At 41.9% G+C, this 19,472-nt stretch overlaps 1 protein-coding gene across 1 annotated transcript; it reads left to right on the plus strand.

Moving 5' to 3' along the window:
* Nucleotides 1–3,308: 3,308 nt before the first annotated feature.
* On the plus strand, nucleotides 3,309–19,182 carry DDA1 (DET1 and DDB1 associated 1). The gene is made up of 5 exons (XM_087952574.1): nucleotides 3,309–3,375; nucleotides 5,005–5,085; nucleotides 8,659–8,710; nucleotides 17,684–17,745; nucleotides 18,078–19,182. The coding sequence occupies exons 1-5, from the start codon at nucleotides 3,373–3,375 to the stop codon at nucleotides 18,186–18,188; spliced, it is 309 nt and encodes a 102-aa protein (XP_087808700.1). The 5' UTR covers nucleotides 3,309–3,372; the 3' UTR covers nucleotides 18,189–19,182.
* Nucleotides 19,183–19,472: the final 290 nt, after the last annotated feature.

Below are 19,472 nucleotides of genomic sequence, written 5' to 3' on the forward strand. Positions count from 1 at the left end.
CTCACACAACGATCAGTAAACAACAGTGTAATTGAGGAACTACCATGAAGAAAACAACATTCTGACCAACACACTCACTATATATGAACAGAGAGCAGCAAACCCCACTCCTTTCTATCACTGAAGGTGTTGCCTAGCTGGATAATGAGACATCTGCAAGAAAATATCCACCTCAGAGAGCACCAAGGATTCCCAGTTCAACCATGTTCAACCCTGAACTATAAATATAGTATTATTGAAGACTCAACTCTCTGGAGAAGACTCTTAATACTAGGAAAAGTGGAATGAAAGAAGAGATTGATCAGCAGGAAGAGAAATGGACTCAGTTACAGTGACAAAGGGGGCAATATTGGAAGACCTGAAAGACCAAGTTAGGGATAGATTGTCATTGAGAACATTGACTTTAGGCATATATTCATTAAAGAATATATTAGGCATATAGTCAATAAAAAAGTCTATAAGGTGTTGGGGCGAAAGCCAACAACTTGAAATAGAAGCCTGATTGACCATGTTACTAATATAACTACAGTGATTCACTTAACAACTGTGGCAAGAAAGGTCGTAAAATGGGGCAAAATTCACTTAACATTTGTCTTGCTTAGCAACGGATGTTTTATGGTCAATTGTGATAATCAGTCAAGGAGTATATGTAATAGAGCATGGGTGTTCTGAAAAAATACCTGCTGTGAAGCACATTACCGTAACTGGAAAAGTGACTTAAGACCATTTTTCAGAGGCCCATTTGTAAATTGCCAGAGTCACATGATCAAAATTCAGACATTTGGCAATTGGCTTATATTTATGACTGTTGCAGTGTCCTTGGTGTCATTTGATCATTTTCTGCAACCTTCTGAAAAGTAAAATCAATGGGGAGGCCAGATTCATTTAACAACCGTTACTAGTGTAGGAAGTTAGCTCCGACCCCTCTCCTAGAAGAATAAAATATTCTAGGAAATATTAAAAAGGCAGAATATTTCCCCTAAAAGAGAAGTAGAAACTCAAAAAGGCAGAAACTCAGCCCTCCCCCACCTTTGTTAATGGGCCATTAAGACCTGGGCCAGTCTATTTTACATAACAAAGACCTACCTCCTTCAGGCAGAGCCATTTCATTGCCCTTCATTGCATCACCCAGCAAGTTTCAACCAAACTTAGCACACAGACAACCTAAAAAGCTAGCTATGACCTCTGACAGCAACCAATCAGAATACTCTTCCTGTGCCTCAGGAAGTTCAAAGCCAGAGAGGGTATAAAACCCAGGGACTCTCAGCATCTCTTCCCTTTTTTTCTTCACCCAGGATCTCCAAGGCATGTGATCTTGTTCATCAATAAACCTTTCCAAGCAACCTCCATGAATCCAGTGTCTTTTTTCCCACTTGGAACTGAACCCAGAAGGATATTTCTTCCAGCAATAGCACTAGCAATAGCTCTTAGACTTATGTACTTCTTCGTAGTGCTTTACAGCCCTCTAAGCAGTTTACCGAGTCAGCATATTGCCCCCAACAATCTAGGTCCTCGGGAGAATGGAAGGCTGAGTCAATCTAGAGCCGGTGAGATTCAAACTCAGCAGAATTAGCCTGCAATATTACATTCTAACCACTGCACCACCACGGCTCTTACTAACTTAATAACTGCCGTGGTTCAATAAACTGCTGTCAAAAAATGTCATGAAATGGGGCAAAACTCATTTAACAACCGTCTCAGCAACAGAAATTTGGGGCTCAATAAGTTGAGGACTGCCTGTACCTGCTTTTTGGGGGTTCCTAATCTAATCTATGGTTCTGAGATTTCTGGTGGTGATCAAAATGCTGTTGGAAGTTACGATTCCCCTCTCTTCTAGGAAAAGAAAAGAAATCTTAAAACATTAGAAGGGGAAGGAAAATTCCCCTAAAAGAAAGGAGAGATGAAAACGCAAGCAGGGACAGCTCCATTAGCCCCCACCTTTGCATGGGACACACATTAACTAGGATCCTTTCCCATAGAAATCAAATAGATAGCAAGCTACAAAAAACTTGTGAAACGCAAACAGCATAACAGGAAAGTCAGTATATTGCAACCAGGTGCAAACTGATAGCTACAAAGGATCACGGAAAAACAGAGTTTGGACAACAAAACAATTACTCCTACCAAGATCCCAGGAAGAGATCCCAATCTCAAGAAACAGGAACTCGAACACAAATCAAAGACTTCAAAGATTCACACCTACAAATCAAAGAACCTGAAGTGTATAAGAAAGAGGTTTTCCTACTCACTTATTAATCTCAGGAACGCTGTAGGGTTTATTCTTATTTGCCTTCCTATTAATAAACTGATTCTGGCTTCCAATGCAGCTGACCAAATGATTTTGCAGTAAAATCTCCCAGCCGGGAAATTTAAATCCACAAAAGGAAAGAACTTTGCCTTTTTCCTTAAAGGGCACAGCTTCCTTTTCCTTTCCTCAGTGCTAACCAGATTCATCCTTGCCTAGTTTTCTAATAGTCAAAATCGGCTACCTGCTGTTATCTAGAAACGCCTGCATATCTATATTACTTTCAGGGTTACATAAATCAACCAAGTTTCAAGGTAAAAAGATGGCCAGTCTTCCTCCCCAAAGACCTGAGTGAGAATAGACTATGTACTGTATATCAATATAAGTAAATAACTTATTTGTTACAAGATGCATCCTGCACTTATGCAGTCTAAGCAGACAGACTGGAGTCCTTTCCCAATTTTCCAGAAAAGACGGTATTTTACCTATCATTGCCTGACTCTGAAAGTCCTTTACAACACAGCTATTAGAATTCATAGCCATTAGTAAACTAGAGTTCTACACGTGTTTCTAGTCCTCTTTTAAATCATCTTGGCCATTACCAAGCCCTCCACAACCTGTTATCAGTAGAGTCAGATATCAATATCATATATTTCAACAGTCATCGGAAAACGCCACTAGAAATTTACGAGCATGAAAAGGCGGTGAAAGGCGCCTCCAGTTTTGCCCAAACGTATATTTCAAATACATTGAACTACAACTCCCATGCATCTCAAACAAGGTCCCTGATAAGACGTGGGGGGAAATGTTGGGTTTATGAAAAAAAAGAGACCCACGATTCCCTTTCCCGAACGTACTACATTTCCCATGAAGCCACGGAGGAAGCCCGGCTCAACCGCGGTTTTCCTTCCGTCTTTTCTCCCTTTCCCCTTCCGTAGCTCACGGGAGAGAGGGGGGAGAGGCATTTCTTCCAGAGCGACGTCTATAGGAACCAATGGGGACTCCGTTTCCGCCATCGGCGGCCCAATGGCCTTCGTCATGGGCGTCGCCGAGCAGGGAACCCAGAAAGAGGAGGAGGAGGAGGAGGAAGATGAGAAGTTGGTGAGGAGGTGCCTGGTGGGGGGAAAATGGTAGGTGGGCACTCCCAGCCCTGGATATGGAAGCGTCCCCCTCCACCGGCTTTGTGTCCCCTCCCCTTCAGGGAGGAGGGGGAGGAAGCAGGGCTCCCCAGGGGAGGGGGCGTGCCGGGTGGTGGGCTTCAACCGGGCGCAATGAGTGCCGGGGGCTGGACAGGAGCGGGGTGATGCCGGGGCTGGCCCGGCCCGGGGCTCTCGGGCAGGGAGGGAGGGCAGCGAGACCCCCGGCCTGCGCTGAGAAGGTTTTTCAGGGAGGAGGGCCTTTATCGGGGAGGGGAGGGGCGGCGGGAGGGATTTGGGGTGCGGGGCTTGGCCGGGACCCCACCTTGGTGGGGCGGCCTTAGAGGAGTATCTGTGGGAGTTCCGCTCTGCCTTTGGTGACCTCCATCCGTAAATGGACGTTGGAGGGGTTAAACGAAGAAGGGCCTCGGGGTGCGGATTAGGCGGCAGGCAGGCAGGCGGGCATGGGACGATTCTGAGGGAGGGGGCTGGGGGGGTTGCCAGGAGGGTCGGGGGAACAAAAAATGGGGAAATGGGATCGGGCTTAGATTTCAACTTTGGATCAGGAAAGATCCAGAGATCTTGCTTGGCTTGAATATTGCCCGGATAAGCCTTTTTTGGGGTGTCTATGGGGAGGGGGAGCTTGTGCCTAGGATGGAGGTTTGGTACCCTCTGCTAGGGTATACTGTATAGGTAGTCCTTGGCTTATGACCTCAATTGAGCCCAACATGTCCGCTGTTGAGCAAAACATTTGCTCAGTGAGTTTTGCTCCATTTCTGCGACCTTTCGTGCCCCGGTTGTTAAGTTAGTAATGCAGTCGCTAAGTGAATCTGGCTTTCCCATTGGCTTCGCGGGTCAGAAGGGCGCCAAAGGTGATCACATGACCCCGGGACACGGCAAACTGTCATAAAGACGGGTCAGTTGCCAAGTGTCTGAATTGTGATCATGGGATCATGAGGATGCTGCAATGGTCATAAGCGTGAAAAACAGTCATAAGGCATTTTTTTCAGTGTCGTAACTTTAAACTGTCATTAAATGAATGAATGTCAGTAGAGGGCTACCTGTACTTAATTCAGTCCCAAAACTGGGAGGGGCATTTAGGCCATGGCATCCAACCTTGCTCAGTTCAGGAGCATCTCAGTCTATTGGCTGTCAGTCTAGACTCTATTCAAACAATGTAAGGCACATTATTCAGTTAGGAAGCTCAGGTAGAGGATTCATTTTGAGCCTCAGGTTTTAAAAATATGACACAGGTTGCTGGTCCTGGCTTTGATTAATGTTCCATGTATGCCCTTTTCCCTTTGTCTGTTCTTATGGTGGAGAGAGATTGGGGCACCATGAAGTGGGGTCCATGCAAGTTAAAAGAGTTACCTATGAAACAGGTGGCTTGTTTGTCCTATATGGTCAGATTTATTTAGGGAGTGTTATAAAGATGGGAGGTTGAAAAAATCAGATTGTGAAAGTTAACTGCTAAAAGATAAAGTGCCTTTTTTTGAAAGGGAAATACCCACTGCTGGCTACTAAAAATTTGGTGTGGCCCATCTGGTGTCAGAGGAGCATTACTTTAGATCCTGAGATTTAGTCTATGTGCCTGTGATTGGGATTTCTTTTTTTTTTTTTTAGGCTGACTTTCTGAAAGGATTGCCAGTTTATAACAAAAGCAACTTCAGCCGATTCCATGCAGATTCTGTATGCAAAGCATCGGTAAGTATCTTTGTCTCTTTGGTTGTAAATTCATGAGAATGACATTCATAGTTGGCCAAAAGTTTTATAGCAGTGCTGTAAGGGCTTAATCCCTTTGTTGCAAAAAAACAAAAATTGATTCCAAAATTTGGCCATTTTTTGGATTCTCAGAGGGCTGAACGTTTCATGCAGATCAAGGATTATTTATATATTTAATTGATTAATATGACTATCTTGCAATAGTGACTCTGAGTGGTCAACATAGGGTTAAAAAAGCTCAATACAAATAAACAAGATAATAAAAATCAGATAATGGCAATTGAGGACAACACAAATGGTCAATAAATACGCATCAGTCTCAGAGGCTTAATTATCCATGCTCATGTTTAAACCCTGCATTAGTTTTCTTAATGTATTCTGGCTAATTCTTTTCTTGAGTAGAGTTTCTAGTATATGCTGATAGCAGAAAAATCTCTGAAAGATTTAATTTCACAGATCAAATTCTACATGTGTTACAGGAAAGTGAAGAAAGGTATATTAATAATAGCTGGTTACCTTTTGTTTCTTTTTGTAAATACTTTGTTTAAAAAGCCCACATTTTCCAAGGGGTAACTATGATAGGCTGTTGCAATAAGAGAGAATTCCGTGATTTCTTTTTTAAAAGATTAACTTATTAAACTGTCATAGCTGTAGTCTTTTTGATATTGGCTCCTTTTTCTTTCCATATGTTTATATAAATTATATATATTTGTAAATTCTGAATCTATAACAGTCTCGTATTGCAATACATTAAAAAAAACACCTCCCAAAACAAAATGTAAGTAATCGATTACATCCAGTCCTTGTTTAGCCACTGCCTTATTTAGCAGTTGTTCATAGTTACAGTGGAGATGAAAAAGTAACTTTGTGATCAACCCTCCCATTTTTGGCCTTTGCAGGTCTATAAAGCAGCAAAGGAAAGCTGAGAAAATGTGCATGGTTGCGGTGGTTATTTAGCGACCACTTTGCTTAATGACCGAGTTGCCGGTCCCAATTGTGGTCGCTAAATGAAGACTACTTGTAACAGAACTGGGTAAAAAGTGTTTCAAAGTGAATGCAATGGCTCAGCAATTGACAGCCTGGATTTGAGACCCAAACATCATGGTGACAGAGTGAGCAACCATTACTTGCCCCAGCTCCTGCCCATCTAGCATTTTGAAAGCATGCAAATGCAAGTAGATAAATAGGTCCCACTTCGGTGGGAAGGCAACAGCATTCTGTGTGGGTCCTATAGTCATGCTGGCCACATGACCATGGAAATGTCTTCAGGCAACATTGGTTCCCTCTGCTAAGAAACGGATGAGCACCGCCCCCTAGAGTCAGAAACGACTGAATAGAGGAAACCATTAGCTAAAGCGGAGGTCTTCAAACTTGACCTCTTTAAGACTTGTGGACTTCAACTCCCAGAATTCCTTCTCCAGTCATGTTAGCTCAGGAGTTCTGGGAGTTGAAGTTCACAAGTCTTAAAACTTGCCAAGTTTGAAGACCCTTGAGCTAAAGAGTATTACATACCTTTAGGAAATAGGTGAATGGAAGTAGAACTTTTAATGGAATTGATCAAAGGTAGAATTGGGAATAGCAGAAGAAAACTACTTGACACAGACTAAAATCTAAAATTTCTATCAATCTGGAATTTTCCATCCAGATACAGGCTCAAGGTTGACTCAGCCTTCCATCTTTCCGAGTCAGTAAAGTGGAGACCCAGATTGTAGGGGGAAATATGCTGACTCTGTAGAGAGGGCTGTAAAAGCACTGTGAAGCGATATATAAGTGCTATTGCTACAATAGGTCAGAACACTTTCCAGTAGAAAGATACTGTTAAATGTTTTAAGCAAGTTGTCGCTGTCAAACAATCTGCTTTAGACTGGTTTAAAAAAAGAAGAATGTGAGAAAGAAAATAAGGTAGTCTTCAAAGTACGACTAGAATAAGCCCCAAATTTCCGTTGCTAAGCAAGGCATTTGTTAAGTGAGTTTTGCCTCATGTTACGACTTTTCTTGCCACAGTTGTTAAATGAAACATGCAGTCATTACGTTACACGGTTGCTAAGTGAATCTGGCTTCCCCGTTGACTTTGCTTGTCAGAAGGTTACAAAAGGGGATCTCGTGACACCGGGACAGGGCAACGGTCATAAGTACATGCCAGTTGCCAAGGGTCTGAATTTGGATCACATGACCGTGGGGATGCTGCAATGGTCGTTAAGTGTGAAAAAGAGTCATAACTTGCTTCTTTCAGTGCTGTGGTAACTTCAAACAGTCACTAAAGGAATGGTTGTAAGTGGAGAACCACCTGTATATGTAACAAAACGGATGAATGCCTTTCAAGAGTCAGGCCAAGTCTTACCTTTAACTGTCTAGACCAGGGGTCTCCAATCTTGGCCACTTTAAGACTTGTGGACTTCAACTCCCAGAATTCCTCAGCCAGTACTGGCTGAGGAATTCTGGGAGTTGAAGTCCACAAGTCTTAAAGTGGCCACGGTTGGAGCCCCCTGGTCTAGAACAGTGATAGCAGACTTTTGGGGGTCGGTATGTCAAAAATTCTGAAAATGCCTAACTCGACTCTGCTGGTGTGTTACCTCCTGCCCTGAACAAAGGAGAAATCATTCTCTGCATTTTCATTTAACAAAAAAATACTGTCCTGTTGTGTGTGGTTCCCAGGAAGTGCCTTACTTACCCTCAGATGGTGTCCCCTTTGTTTTCAGCCTACTCAACTCCAGATTGTTCTTGAAGCGGCTTTTGAAAATCTTCTTCCGTGGCCTGTGCAGCCTCTGAAAATTGTGCGAAAGCACACTCCAATCTCACGTAATTTTTGGAGGCAGCACGAGAGCATGGCCCGACTTCTGGAGCCACTTGGAAAGCCACAAGAGAGCACAACCTCTTCTTGTGCAACCTTCGAAAATCGCTTGAGAATGGGGCCTGCTTTTGAGAATGGCTGTCGGGTGTTTAGTGCATTTTGAGGTGTCATCCAAAACAATGTCACCTTTGATACATAAGTCATAGGTTTGCCATCAGTGATCCAGAAGCAGAGTCTGTTTAACTTCCATGGTTGTCCAATGCTGTTGCGAGACTGTGGTGGCGATTAAAATATTGGATTAGAAACAGAGAGAACCCAGATTTTTATTCATTATTCGTAATGGAAGCTTACTAAGTAACTGAGCCATTCATTTTCTTAACCTAGTCTGCTGTACAGAGTTACTGTAGGGATAGGGAGAAGAGTGGTATATATTTTGTCTTTGCTCACTTGTATGAGAAGTGGGATATATATCTTACAAATGCATTAAATGCCTGTACTTATTTGGGAGTGAAGGAATACTATTCTGAATCTAACAGGGACCTGACAGATTCTGCATCCTTTGGAGAATGCCAGCAAATAATAAGCATTAAGTCAGCTTCCATTAGGACTTGATGGCTAATGATCTGTTTGGAAAGTTATCTTTTTCTTATTTTGTAAGAAATATTCAATTACAATTTCAGTTTGAATGCTTAACAATATGAGGACTGAACTGTGTCTTACACACAGCATAACTCTTTTATTTTTGAAAAAAAAATTATTTACAGAACAGAAGACCTTCAGTTTACCTTCCGACACGGGAATATCCATCAGAACAGAGTAAGTCCCTGCCTGCTTTTGTTATTCCTGCCCATCGTCCATGGGAAATAATTGCTGTATATGTATAAAGGAAATTTGTGTGTTTTATATTTGCCAGCAGTTAAAAATGTAAGTGACTTGTGGTGTACCTTTTTATATGGAGTCAGATCAAAACTTCAGTTTTTAATGTAGAACTTCACTGAAAGAGTAGATTCTTCCTTCAAGCTCATAATTAAGGTAAAACAGAGATATAGTTCATTAGTCTATTATTTAGCACTATGAGATAGTTTTAGATTGTGTATGGAAGCTTTCTTTTACTATTTCTTTGCTAGAAAAACTATTATGATTTTTTATGAATTTGGATATCATAAGCTAAATATGTGCAATGGAAAAACTTTCAGTCATGGCTGTAAAAGATCGGAAATACATAAAATGGGGAGTTTAACTCCAGACCATGGGCAGTCAGCCTGCAATACAGCAAATATAACCGCTGTACCACCATGGTGCAGCCCCCCCCGCCCCCCGCAGGGCCTCTGGAGGCTGGGTAGATCAGTCCACCATTGATTGTCCATTGAAGTTGGTCAGCTACATTAAGCCTCCTGGATGCTAATCCTTCCTGCTCCTGCTGCTTTTTTGTCCTTGACCATTCTGTTTTTCTGTTTAAGTAAGGAAATATCTCTGAAAGGATGACCCAACTGGTCATGGGTTATCTAGTCTTCATATAAATTAATCCAGTGTTTTCAAGCTACGTCACTTAGGCTGGGGTATTGTCAAAGGACTGCAGCAAGAGGACCCTATCAAAAAATAAATAAATGAGTGCACTGTCAGTTTTAAAATATTACATTGTATTTTAGAATGCAGAAATCAGTTGATTTTTATTTAACGTTGTGACTCAACATGGGGGCTGGATGCAGCTCTTGGCTAGTATAGATGTTTAATAACGTGATGAGCAAGATGGACCCTAGGGGTCCTGCATCCCATTTGTCATGAAATTAAGTCTTGCATGGTTGTGTTTAATTGATCTTCGTGCCTTGTGTTTTAAAACACCAACGTCCTCTTACTCAGTTTTCTAATCCTACCTCCCTAGAGCTGCTCCAACAAAATATTCTTTCATTGATGGTATTGAAAGCTGCCAAAATATCAAGATGGATGTCCACCAGGACGAACTTTCTCACAGCAAAAAAAATAAAAATAAAAATTCACCAGTTTGGGCGTGGTCATTTTAGCCATCCTCATCAAGTCCAGTACTGTCATTCAAATGAAAGCAAAACAAATGGCTGCTGAGCCTAAGAAACACTCAGCAGTTCTGATAATAATTGGTTTAGTAGTTGGTAAAGTCTTATTTGTAGAAAGTATTTCCTAAAAACATTTCAGTGATTTACACCCACAATTCCTTGACTTCCTTGTCTTCCCCTTTGGGGTGATAGAAAACCGATCCATTCTGTGTGACACCTTCTCATTTACCTTTTCCATTTCTTTCCGAAGGCGAAACATAACAATTTCCTTCAATCTCCTTTCATGAAAGTTAATTTCTAATCCTCTGATCATCCTTGTAACCCTTTTTTGATCTGGTTCATCTGGATTAGGGATGTGCAGGAAATGAAATGAAAAAAAAAAAAAGTTTTTTTTGCTTCAAATCTGCACGTTCTATCCCACTATGAGAAGTTCTGCTGAAACATTTAGGATCAACTTCAATTATCCAAAATAAAACCTGCAGGCATTTTGGAGTGATTTTACAGGATGAGCACACCTGGGTTGGTGCACCCCATTGGTTTTCCCAAGCATCCATGTGTTGTCCACCTGCCACCCCCTCCCCAATTGTATGTCAAGTGCCATCCCTGATTTGATACATAATTATAGCCCAGTTTTTACAGCTTGCCCAACTGAAAAGATTTTGCAGCAGGTTGCAATAAGTTAAAACACTTAAAATATGGGATCCGCAGCATACCTCTTTCTCTTACTCCCCCACTCTTCTGCAGCAATTCTGCCCAGCACAAGTGCATTTTTAGTCTGCATTTGCAAGATACAAAGATTGAGGTATCTAAAACCCTTTTGTGATTTGGTTCAGGCATGGGCCATCCATAACTAGCTGCTCTCTGCATCCTGTGGATAGGGCTTGGCTTGTTTCCGCTGCCTGGTTTCTGGCATGCTGCAGTCCAGTGCTGGTCCATGGACCGGGGGTTTGGTTATGACTCTTTGCCACACTTGTTGCTGTATTGCGACGGGTACTTCCTGCATCTTGAAACTCAGGCACAGATTATATTTTTTGAGGCTTTTGTCTATAGGGTGAGACATCACCTGAAAACATCTGTCAGCTCTTCAAAGTAGACTTTGAAGGACATAGACACCACGAGAAATACTGGTTTGTATGTGTCTCAACTGCGTTGATATATAGGCTATAATAATAGAAAAGCGGGTGGACCAAGAGTAGTGGATAATTTCGATTTCAGTTGATTGTTCACTGTCAGTTACAGATTGAATAACAGAAGAGCTAGGTTGGTCTAGTGCAGGGGTCTCCAACCTTGGCAACTTTTAAGACGTGTGGACTTCAACTCCCAGAATTCCTGAGCTAACATGACTGGAGGAGGAATTCTGGGAGTTGAAGTCCACAGGTCTTAACACTGTCAAGTTTGAAGACCCTTGGTCTAGTAGTGGTTAGTGCACCAAGCTAGAAACCGATAGATTGTGAGTTCTAGTCGTTAGGCACAAACCAGCTGGGTGACTTTGGCCCAGTCATCTCTCTCAGCCCAAAGAAGCAGACAATGGCAAACCTCTTCTGAAGAAAACTCTTCTTCTTCTTCTTGCCAAGAAAACTCAAGGGCTTTATCTAGGCGGTCACCAGGAGTCAAGACCGATTCGCACATAAAGACACAAAAGCTTACTGGTGTTTCTCCTTCCTTCCCTCTTATGCCCAAGAGAGCGAGTGAGCCAATCTTGAATTTCTTTCTCACCTGTCTTTTCGAGTAAGCTTATATTTTTCTAATAGCTGCCATGTCCTTGCTTCAAGGCTATCTCTGTATGACTCCACAAAGGCCTTATTTGGATAAGAGAACGATCTGGACATTTCCACAAGCCATGCAGCAAATACAATATTAAGGATCGTAGTGCTTTTTTATCCTCAAATTGCCTTAGAAACCTTGGCCAGCTTCCAGTTCCAATTTGACCGTGAAGGCCTATTTTTCAATTTCTGCCAGGCAATTGCTTTATGCAGTGGAGGCAGGAAGAACTGTTTTGAAGCCATAATCGTAAACGTGCCATTGCAAGTCTTGGGTTGTATTTGGACGGAGCATTATGCCGTCCCTACCCTTAACTCTTCTCCTGCCCTGTTTTGAAACTTATTCTCGAGCAAACCAGGGAACAGGCTGCATCTACAACACAGAAGAGGACTGTTGAGAATAGCATTCTCATCCTATCATCCTAATAGCTGGACTCTGAGGGGGAATACAGGTGGTCCCGTGTTAGCGAACCTATGGCATGCATGCTGGAAGCAGCACACAGAGCCACTTCTGCCAGCACACGAGCTCACCCGGGAGGGCCCCACTGTGCATGCGTGTGCGCTGCCGCCACCTGGCAGCTGATAGTTGGGTATCTGGTGAGCGTGCGCGGGGGCAGGGGTGCGCGGGGGATGTGTGCACATGCACAGAGACACGCGACGTGCAGGGGGAATCTCACGCGCATGTGCAGAGATGTGTGTCGCGTGGGGGGGTCACGCGGGCGTGCGCAGGGAGCGTGGGGGCGCCAGCACGCATTGTCTTCTAGGTGCTGGCATGTGAGAGCGCGTGCACAATTATCAGCAGGGGAGCCAACAAAGGTTAGCCACCACTGAGGTAATCCTCGACAACATCACTGAAAAAAAGTGACTGATGACTGTTTTTTTCCCACAACCATTGCAGCATCCTCATGGTCACATGATCGAAATTCAGGTGCTTGGCAACTGAGGTATTTTATGATGGTTGCAGTGTTCAGGAATCGTGTGATTCCCTTTTTCAACCTTCTGAGAAGCAAAGTCAACGGGGAAACCAATTTTCACTTAACCACCATGTTATTAATTTATCAACTGCAGTGATCCACTTAACAACAGTGGCACGAAAGCTCATTTAACAAATGTTTCACTTAGCAACAGAACGTTTGGACTCTGTTGTGGTCGTAAGTGGAGGACTGTCTGTACAAGGGGAACGACAAGAGATAGGCAAAATACTTCACAGGGAGTCCGCAACTTAACGACCTCAATTGGGACCAGAATTTCTATTGCTATGCAGGGCGGTTGTTAAGTGAGTCACACCTGATTTTTAGGATCTGCTTTGCCACACTTGTTGTGTGAATCACTTGGTCATTATGTGAATCCAGCTTCTCCCCATTGACTTTGCTTGTCAGAAGCCTGCCGGAAAGGCCGCAGGTGGTCATTGCATGATCCTGTCACACTGCAAACTGTTGTAAATGCATGTCCGTTGCCCACTGCCCAAATTTTGATCATGTGACCATGGGTATGCTGTGATGGTCATAAGACACTTTTTTCAGTGCCATTGCAATTTTGGACGGTCACTAAATGAACAGTTCTAAGTCCTATATAATCAGAGCATTTCAATCTTGAAGTCGTTTCAAATATATAGGATACAATCTCAGAATTAGCTTGGATTGGTCAGTTTTTTTTTTTTTTAAAACAAGTTTTATTAATTTTTAAAACACACAAATTGTCATTATTCATTACATGTTTAAACCTTTTTCATTGTCAATTTAACAAGTCAGATAAATTATAATTCTGTTTTAAACCATTTCCATACAACATACCAAAACCTCTTATTCAATTTCTCTTTACTTCTCTTTACTCTTATTCAATATCATTATTATTATTTCATCTGTTTCTTTCTGACTTAGTTACCATTATTCTCAATCTATATTTCTACAATTTTTAACTAATTCTCCCCCAAAAAGACATATACACACAACACACAAAACATAAAAAAATCTTTTGGAAAGTAACTTGGACCCAGGTGTCTCTCTCTTCATGGACTTCACTTATATTCATGCTCATCTTACATATCATTACTTATTTTATTTACCATTCTAAGCCTTCTATATTAACTTCCCCACATATTTCACACTTCTTACTTCTATCTTAATTAATCATCTTAATTTGAATCATTATATTTATATCTTTTGTCCATTTTTATCATCCCTTTGTCTCATTCCTTATAAAAAAAAAAAAAAGTTTCTCCTGAAATCATTAATCAGAGTATGATGCCTTTCTATCTCCCCCTAAGTTAATCAAATTAATCTTTAAAATAATATCTAATACCCAATCCGGTTTTGCTTGGTACATTCTATCTAACTAATACATCCAACATAATTAAGTAGATAATTAGACAATAAATCCAAATATTAAAAAAAGATACTATAATAAAAATTTTATAATAACATCAATACCATAGTCTTATTAAACTCTTTAATTAAAACAATATTCTAAACCTCCCTATTATTAGGTTTTAAAGCCAATCATTTTTAAACATTTTAACATTTTAATCTCTTATCAACTCTTAAATCATTACAATACTACCATCTCATCTTATGTACCTTGCAAAATCTTTTTTTTTAAAAAAAATTATACTTTATCCATTATCCAAAAAAATTTCTTTTTTTCATTTAATTTCAAAACATTGTAGCTTTTCTCCACCTTTTCCCTTTCTTTCTTCTCCCAACAAACCTTTCTACCCCCTTCTTCTAGCCTCTGCCTTGCCAGCTTCCCTTCTCTGTCGTATTCCTTTTCCCTTTTGTTTACTATCATCATATTGGTTTTGCACCTTATTTTTCCCTTTCTTAAATGTTTTTTTAGATCTTAAGTCCTTAAGTCCTTTAATTTTCTTCTTTTCTCTTCTTTTCTTTTCTTTCTCTCTTCCTTCTTTCTGGATCAAGTTCTGAGATTCATTAAAGATGGCTCCTTTCTTTCTTTCTTGTTCCTCTGCTGTCTTCATCTGTTGTAATGTTTGTTGATAATTAATAAGCGCCATTTCTAAGAAAAGGAAAACTTCTTCCACACCATCTTTACCATTTTTTTTGCTTGTTCATATTCTTTTCTTAGTTCCTCAACAGAAAGAGCCATTATAAATCTTTTCTTTTCTCTTCCCCTTCTTTCTTCTTACAACAACCAGAATATTCAAAAGAAAATAAAAAAATAAAACAGTCCCAAAGTTATCAGTCAGTCCAAACCAAGGCAGAGTTCTCACTTTCTCCTTCTGGGGTAATATCAATCCAAGAGAAAGAAAGTCCAAATCTGTTTAAAATCTTATTGCAATATATTCTAGTCTTCAAATCCTTAAGGCATCTGCTCCAACAAAGTCTTAGCATACAAATGTTTTCTTTTAATCCTCTCTCTTCCCACTCATCGCTTAAAACCAATTTTCACCTAAAAGAAATAGGTTTCTTAATATCCAGTTATTTATTCCGTAGGAAAAGAGGGAAAGCTATCCTTTCAGCACCTTCAAACAGCCGCTTTTTTCCTCTTCTGGCAGGTATTATTCAGAAAGTCATACTTTTCAGGAATTTTATTAGATATGTCTTAGAGTCCTAGGAGCCAAGAAAAACTTTCTCCTCTCAATCACTTTCTCCACTTCCTCCTGCGCATTCTTACCCGGCTGCCAGCTTCTTTGTGGCGGCCATTACAGACCGCCGCTGCACCGTCCTGGGAAAAGGGAGTTCTGCCGGCCAGGAGGGAGTCTGCAGCACCCCCAAACCCTTCTCCGGATCCCCTACCTTCAGCTGCCCCTGCAGGCAGCCTAGCTCCGCACCCGGCTGGGTCGGAGCCCCAAAACGGCTAGCGCGGCAGGGATCGCGCAGCTTCGCAAATCCCTGCCGCTCGCGAGCCGACAAACCGGAAGTCTCGGATTGGTCAGTTTTTATATATATCGGCAACAAAGAGAGCTACAAGTGAGAGAAGACAGCTGTGGTCCATGGGAGAACGTGGCAGGCAGCAGGTCGGGATTCTTGGTCATCTGATTCTCAGCTGCCTTGAATATCGAGTGGTAGTGTCAACATCCTTGCCTGAATTGTTTTGAAGCTTTCCCTCCTCCCCACATGAGGTGCAAATGCACAGGGTTGTGATAGGCCAGGTGTTGGGGACAAACAATAGGCAAGGTATGTTATTGTATGCCTTTGTCTATGGACTTCTTGCCAAGACATCTGGTTGATAAACAACCAGTGGGACTAGAGAGAAGGAGCTTTGATTTAAATTCAGAGATTTATATTTTGCCTAAGAGCCATGGTGGCACAGTGGTTAGAGAGCAGTACTGCGGGCTACTTCTGCTGACTGCCGGCTACCAGCAATTTGACAGTTCGAATCTTACTGGACTCAAGGTTGACTCAGCCTTCCATCGTTCCGAGGTGGGTAAAATGAGGACCCAGATTGTTGGGGGCAATAGGCTGGCTCTGTAAACCGCTTAGAGTGGGCTGGAAAGACCTGTGAAGCAGTATATAAGTCTAACGGCTATTTTGCTATTGCTATTTTTTTGTAAAACTCAAGGGAATGTATGAAGTGCTGCTCCTTTCCTCCCTCCCTCCCTTCCCCCCTTCTTCCTTCCTTCCTTCCTTCCTTCCTTCTTTTCTTTTCTTTTTCTTTCTTTCCTTCCTTCCTTCCTTCCTTCCTTCCTTCCTTCCTTCCTTCCTTTTCCTTCCTTCTTCCTTCTTCCTTCTTCCTTCTTTCTTTTTCTTTCTTTCTTTCTTTCTTTCTTTTTCTTTCTTCCTTCCTTTCTTTTTCTTCCTTCCTTCTTCCTTCCTTCCTTCCTCTTTTCCTTCCTTCCTTCCTTCCTTCCTTCCTTCTTTTCCTTCCTTCCTTCTTTTCCTTCCTCTTTCTTTCTTTCTTTTCTTTCTTTTTCTTTCTTTCTTTTTTTTCTTTCTTTTCTTTTCTTTCTTCCTTCTTTCTTTCTTTCTTTCTTTCTTTCCTTCCTTCCTTCCTTCCTTCCTTCCTTCCTTCCTTCCTTCTTCTCTTCCTTCTCTTCTCTCTTCCTTCCTTCTCTTCTCTTTCTTTCTTTCTTTCTTTCTTTCTTTCTTTCTTTCTGCAGGTGGGTTGGGCTGAAAGAATGACTGGCCCAAATCGCCCATGCTTAGGGAAGGACCAAACTCCTGATTTCTAGGCCAAACCCTTAACCACTGTAACAAGGATTATATGCTGCTGCTGATTTATGTGGACAGAAAAATGCTGACTTTTTACATGCCGTAAAGCTATGAAAAGACAAAAGTCTGCAATATTTAATAGACCTAATACAAAAGATGAGAAGAGCGGGAAGAGAAATGTAAGAATTAGAGTGGAATTTCCATGCCTTATCCTAAGAGTGTCTAGTGGAGGGGGCTACTCTTCCTGATAGAAGAGTGGTTTTATTACAGGTAGTCCAAAGCCACCTGGGAAGATTATAAATGCTGATCACGTGACCACAGGACGCTGCAACCATCATAACTGCATTGCCAGTTGTTAGGTGCTTGAATTCTGATCAAGTGACTGTGGGGATGCCGCAATGATTATTAGGTGCAAGGACTGATCATTAATCACTTTTTTCATTAAATCACTTTTTTTCATTAAATCACTTTTTTCAGTGCCATTGTAATATCGGTCACTAAATGAATGGGTGTAAGTTGAGGATTACCTGTATTTTCATTATTTGGTCTTGAATAAGGCTAACGGCGCCTCTACTTCTGATGGAACCGGTTGTTCTGTAGTCAGAATTGCACCTTCCCTGATTGCTACAAGTTCCATAAGATCCTGTGGAAATAATTTTCTTGCTTTTTGGGGGATGGAGAGATGATCTCCAGGGATCGAACCTGTGCCTTTCTACATGTGAGATGTGGAGTTCCCCTGCTGAGTTTTCTCTGTGGTTGGTTTAAGCTCCAAGCAAGCAACCTCTGCCCCCCCATAATACTACCGTCAGTGGAGTCCAGAACCCTGCAATGCTTTCTTGTGGATTTGTTTCATTCTGTACTGATCATTTTTTTCTTGTCTTTCTTCCACAGTAATTGTCACAGAAAAGACAAATATACTCTTGCGTTACCTACATCAGCAGTGGGACAAAAAGGTAGGGGTTTTTGTGAAAATTGTTGTCAAGTACCATTCAGTGTGTATGCATGTTAGAAACTGTACAGGGAGGATAGCGGATTTAAAACGACTTATAGATCCCTATCTCTAGTGAAATCTCATTTGGGATAATTAACAAGCAACTTCTAGCCTACCGTGTTTTGCTTGCTTGTTTTCACTATCAGAAGTCTACTGGAAGCAAAATTGATATCTGATGTTTGCTTTGGGAGAGAATCCAATTTCAAAAACTCTGAGAAAAGATTGGGAGGCTTGAAGTGAGAGGGAGTCAAGCCAATCTAATTTTTCTTGTCTTTTTCCCCCCACTCCTGTTAGAATGCAGCAAAGAAAAGAGATCCTGAGCAAGTGGAAATAGAAGGTGAAAACTCTGCCCCACCTCGCAAAATTGCCCGGACAGACAGCCAAGATATGAATGAGGACACTTAAAATTCTCTCCAGTCTTCTGTGTTAAAATTTACAGGCGCTTCCTGTGTGGGTTTTATTTTTTATTTTATTTTTCTGTGTGTCTTTCAGTGTGTACACAGGCACGCACATGTACATACACACTCACGCACACTTCCGTCAGCCCTCTGCCTTCCCCGTCTCTTCCTCCTGCCCCTCCGTCGTGCAGCCTTTACCACTTCTGACTTAGTAGAAGCCAATGTATTTATTTTTGGGGGTCGGGGAGGGAGGTTTCTTTTTCCATTTTTTTTTTTATTATTTATGCGTGCGCGCTCTTGCACTCTCTCAAGTTCAGAGCCAATCAGAAAGTAATGATGTTTAATCTGTGATCAGTGCTTTTTTTAAAAAAAAATGAAAAAAAAATTCCACTTTTGTGGCTACCCCCCCTTTTTTCTTTTTCTTTTTTTTCTTTTTTTTTTGGAGAAAGGAGCTGCTTTCTGAAGAAGGAGCTCAGTTCATGCTGATGGCACCCCCTGCCGCATTGTCTCCTCTGTCCGTATTATCAAGAATTTCCACCTCACAATTACTGTACAACTGCTGGTGTGTCATGACTTACCATTGTTTCGATAACAGGAGGAACTCGTAAGGTGGGGGGCTGGGGTCGGAATGCTTATTTCTTACCCATCCTTCTCCAGGCATATTCCTGCCTGCATATACCATTTTCTATATTCCAGCAGCCGTGGGAGGTGGGGGGGGGGGTCAGGTTGTTTGTGGTGGTCTCTCTTCAGCTGATGATCTCTAGTGGAGATTGTACCCATTTTGCTGGCAAACGTTGTGTTATCATGTTACCTTCTTTGTCCTGTCTCCTCCTCCCCACCCTCTGGCTCCCCGTCACCCTGGGAAACTCATTAGCACATCGGGTCGTAGATAGCAAACAAAAACCCACTTGGGCTTCCCGGCATCTCTTTGGTACCACTCTTTGGAACGGACCAGTTCTGTGCAACTTTTCAAGTAGAATAAAGCGGGATATTTCTCACCACTTTCGACGAGTTCTTGTTTAAAAAAAAACACAAAAAACCACTCTTGTTGGAAACTCTAGGCCAGGGTGTCCAACCTTGGCAACTTTAAGACTTGTGGACTTCAACTCCCAGAATTCCTCAGCCAGCTTTGCTGGCTGAGGAATTCTGGGAGTTGAAGTCCACAAGTCTTAAAGTTGCCAAGGTTGGACCCCCCTTCTCTAGGCCAAGGGCCAGCAACATGGCCTTCTAGAGCTGCCTGCAGTTCCCGAGATTAGTTGCAAACCCCTCGTGCAAGAAACCAGATCCCTGG

This window comes from Notechis scutatus, chromosome 1 (genome assembly GCF_049901735.1).
Source record: "Notechis scutatus isolate UNSWTSFEM ecotype Mainland chromosome 1, rNotScu1.2, whole genome shotgun sequence".
Lineage (NCBI taxonomy): Eukaryota > Metazoa > Chordata > Lepidosauria > Squamata > Elapidae > Notechis > Notechis scutatus.